This window comes from Triticum aestivum, unplaced genomic scaffold (genome assembly GCF_018294505.1).
Source record: "Triticum aestivum cultivar Chinese Spring unplaced genomic scaffold, IWGSC CS RefSeq v2.1 scaffold176599, whole genome shotgun sequence".
Classification (NCBI taxonomy): Eukaryota; Viridiplantae; Streptophyta; class Magnoliopsida; order Poales; family Poaceae; genus Triticum; species Triticum aestivum.
Window position 1 is genome coordinate 1 of NW_025233502.1, and position 3,830 is coordinate 3,830.

General features: G+C 45.2%; 1 protein-coding gene across 1 annotated transcript; it reads left to right on the forward strand.

Annotated features, from left to right (window-relative positions):
* Positions 1 to 413: 413 nt before the first annotated feature.
* On the forward strand, positions 414 to 3,569 carry LOC123176078 (uncharacterized). The gene is made up of 4 exons (XM_044590468.1): positions 414 to 1,839; positions 2,460 to 2,615; positions 2,714 to 2,903; positions 3,182 to 3,569. Exons 1-4 carry the CDS (start codon positions 613 to 615, stop codon positions 3,244 to 3,246), a joined length of 1,638 nt encoding a protein of 545 aa, XP_044446403.1. The 5' UTR covers positions 414 to 612; the 3' UTR covers positions 3,247 to 3,569.
* Positions 3,570 to 3,830: the final 261 nt, after the last annotated feature.

Below are 3,830 nucleotides of genomic sequence, written 5' to 3' on the forward strand. Positions count from 1 at the left end.
TAGTCGCACACCTCCTCGCAGAACTTTCTCGGCGCGGGCCTCTTAGGTCTTGCTGAGGAGGACGCGGCCGTACCGACATGGTAGATGAGGTTGAGTGTGGCGGCGGGGACTAAGGAGGGTTGAGAGGGGGCGGGGGGTGTCTGCCGATGAAGGGGGGAGAATAAGATGACTATGTCGGCGATGCGGGTAGGGGAGAGAGGTTGAATGTGGTGCTGATCCGTAACGCTAAATTACATACGAAGATGTCAGTAGGTCTAGCGTCTCTTCGTATACACTGCCACAAATTTACAAAAGGGGATACAAGTGGAGTTCACTCTCACAATAAGAAAAAACTAAATTATTTTCCCCCGCAAATTAAATAAATAAGAAAAGACGAGTTTACGGCATCCCACTCCACAATTCACTCCCAAGCAGCCGCCACCGGAAAGCGGCAACAAACTCCCGCCATTTCGCCGAGTCTCTGTCCGTATGTTCCATTCCATTCCGTCCCTTCCTCCCCCCGATCTCATCGTCTCCGTATCCCCTTCCTTGCCCCGAGAGTTCAAAATCCTGGCTGACAAGGCTGCGCCGGGGTGACCCTAAACCCTACATGCAGGTCTTCTGCTCGACGAAATGCGCCGAAGCACCACCCAGCGCCCGGGGCCGCGCCGCGGCGCCGGCCTCAAGCCCGGATCCCGCGGACCGGCCGCCGCCAAGCCCGACCACCATAGCGCCCTCCCGGACGCGCTCCTGCACCGCATCATGTCGTCCCTCAAGGCGTGGGAGGCGGTCCGCACCTGCGTGCTCGCGCGCCGGTGGCGTCACCTCTGGGCGTCCGCGCCCTGCGTCGACCTCCGCCTGCGCCACTCCTCCGGCCGCGACGCCGACCCGCCGAAGGAGTTCCGCCACTTCGTGCACCGCCTCTTCCTCCTCCGCGACGCGTCGGCGCCAGTGGGCACGCTCCGCCTGCGGTCCGACGACGAGGACGCGGGCTACTACGAGGAAGACGCCAACGTGTGGATCAGGGCCACCATCAACCGCAACGCACAGGTCATCCATCTCGCCGGGCATCGCTCGGAGATCGCGTCGTTGGACCGCGTGCAGTTCGTCTCCTGCCACCTCAAGGTCCTGAAGCTGTCGTATGCCAGGCTCAACGACAATATGCTCAAGCAGCTCTCTACCAGCTGCAAGTCTTTGGAGGAGCTGGATCTGAAGGATTGCCTGGTGACAGGCCCTGGGATTGTGTCCGACTCTTTGAAGAACTTAATCCTGCTCAAGTGCAAGATCAACTGCGCCTTCTCCATTGCTGCCCCGAACCTCCTACTTCTGCGCCTCACCACGCCTTACGTCCGGGTCCCATCGTTCAAGAACTTGGGGTCGCTGGTCACAGGCACTATCATACTTGATGACTCTTTCTTGGGTGATGACTTTGAACACATCAGTGATGAAGATGACCGTGATGGAACTACTGATGACGACGGGGATGGGAGCGATGATAATGATTGGACAGAGAGCTCTAAGATTCATGATGACTCTTCCTTGGGTGATGATTTTGGATATGATCATTTTATAAGGTTTGGATATGGACATACTTTTGCTGAAGAAAGTTACACACACGGTCATTACAAGGATAATTTTGATTATGGCAGTGATATCGATAGCGATGACAATACCTATGAATACAGTGAGATTGCAAATGATGCAAAGTATGGCTGCAAAGGTAAAGGCCATCTTTCCAGTAAAGATGGTAACTATGGTGGAAACGGAGAATGCAATGATAGGAAGATTTTAGGTGGACGTCATGTTCTTGAGTCTCTTTCAAGTGCTAGAACTTTGGAGTTGTTGACTGATGCTGGAGAGGTATAGCTGTCATCACCTTTTACTGGTTTCTCTATCTTTGAGTATGATTTTTTTCCTTATATAGCCATAATTGTTTTTCTAACAGCTATTTCTGAGGTTTGCGAAAGAAATTTATGTTACTCCCAACGGAACACATATATGTCCAATGAGCACATTTCTTACATAAGTAGCAACCCCTGGTTAGAAAGGCACAGTTGAATTGGAGAAGAGTTTAGATCAAGAAATTAGTACTAGCTTATTTCATCATCAAATGTAGTAGGTGAAATCAATGAGATATGAAAGTATGCAGCTTCAAGAGAGCATTATTTATTATTTCAGATTATTGTTTCTTATTTTTTTATTCTTGCAGTAGTGTGTGTTTTTAAATGATTACTGTTTAAATCATTTTGTAATTAACTATTTTGAGTCTGCATACCAGAAAAGAATGATGAATCATATTTTACCAATAGGTGCCAATCATGGTACATATTACTATATGTCTTAATTTCTTTTTCGTGGTGGGTATGTTTGTTTTCTTCTCTGCATATTAAATAAACCTCTTGTATTCAGTATATGAAATATAAAATTGATTCAAATTACTATGTTTATTTGCTGAAAACTCATTTATGTGCAATGTGTAGGTGGTTCTGAGTAGGGAACTGAATATGTGTCCAACTTTTGGCAACCTGAAGACCCTGTCCCTTGGCGAATGGTGTATGACTGCAGACTTTGATGCATTAATTTTCTTGCTGCAGCACTCACCTAATATACAGAAGCTCTTTCTCCAACTTAAAATTGTATGTGTAATTGCATATTTGGGGCTTATGCTTACTTGATTATTTTTTAGTTTTGAGTACCTGAACACATGCTTAACAACTTTCTTGATCTGCAAAAGAACTTCAATACCAGAAAGGCATCAGAAACAGGTATCAAACTACAGGGAAGATCATTTACTTGCAAAGACCTTCAAATGGTGAAGATTACATGCTCAAAGGATGATGGGAGAGTTCATAAGTTGGCAAATTTGTTTAGGGCAAATGGAATACCCCTCAAGAAAATTTATGTCCGCCGCAGTGGGAGTGCTTGTGAGTCATACCTTCTCTTCAGATAACATTTCGTATTTATTTGTGTTATCGGTATTATTACTTGCTTGTGTGTTTCTGTGTTATTTGCTGACGGAGGTAAGCTGCATATTGTCTTGTTCCACCTTCCCCGAAAAGCTACATGTTTTTGTGTGCATATAATCTGCTTGATGTCTTGTCACCATTCTGTTAAATTGAAAGTATATTTGTGAACTTAAATATGTTTCTTCTGTGCATGATCCTAAACTACACATTTATCATCTCCTTGATAATTCTACCAGATCTCCGTAGCCAGAAGCAGATGAAAGAATTCGCCAGGCGTGAACTGGAGTTTTGGGGGATGTAACATCCAGCAGCCTCATTTGCTTTCAGATAAGAAATCCTGTACCATGGTCTCCACGAAGCACTGATCGTGCTCTCAAAGCTGCGCCGTATTTCTTGATGCCCTCTTTTTTAAGTAACATGCATGGCTGATGTTTATGGCCATCAATCATTGGAATGTTCTTCCCCGTATGATGAGTTGAGACTTTAAATTTTTTAAACCAGTAGTAGGTCTAGGCTCAACCGCTCAAGTACAATTTTGCTTTGTTCCTGTAACGGATATGAATGCTCCTTGTTTGAGTGTTTTAGACTGGTGCGTCTCAGGAGTTTGCCATGCAACCATGTCGTTTCTACGATGACAAATGTTGATCCTTCTATAGGCGGCTTTAGTGCCGTGCAAATCCAGATGTTATATACTACTATGTTATATACTACTCCCTCCGTTCCATAATATAAAAACGTTTTTGATACTAATGTAATTATAAGAACGTTTTTAACACTAGTATAATATAAGAATGCTTTTGACACTAGTGTAGTTTAAAAACACGGACAGAGGGAATAGTAGTAGAACGAGATGACAGTAACAGTAAAACTAGGTGCATATTGCCA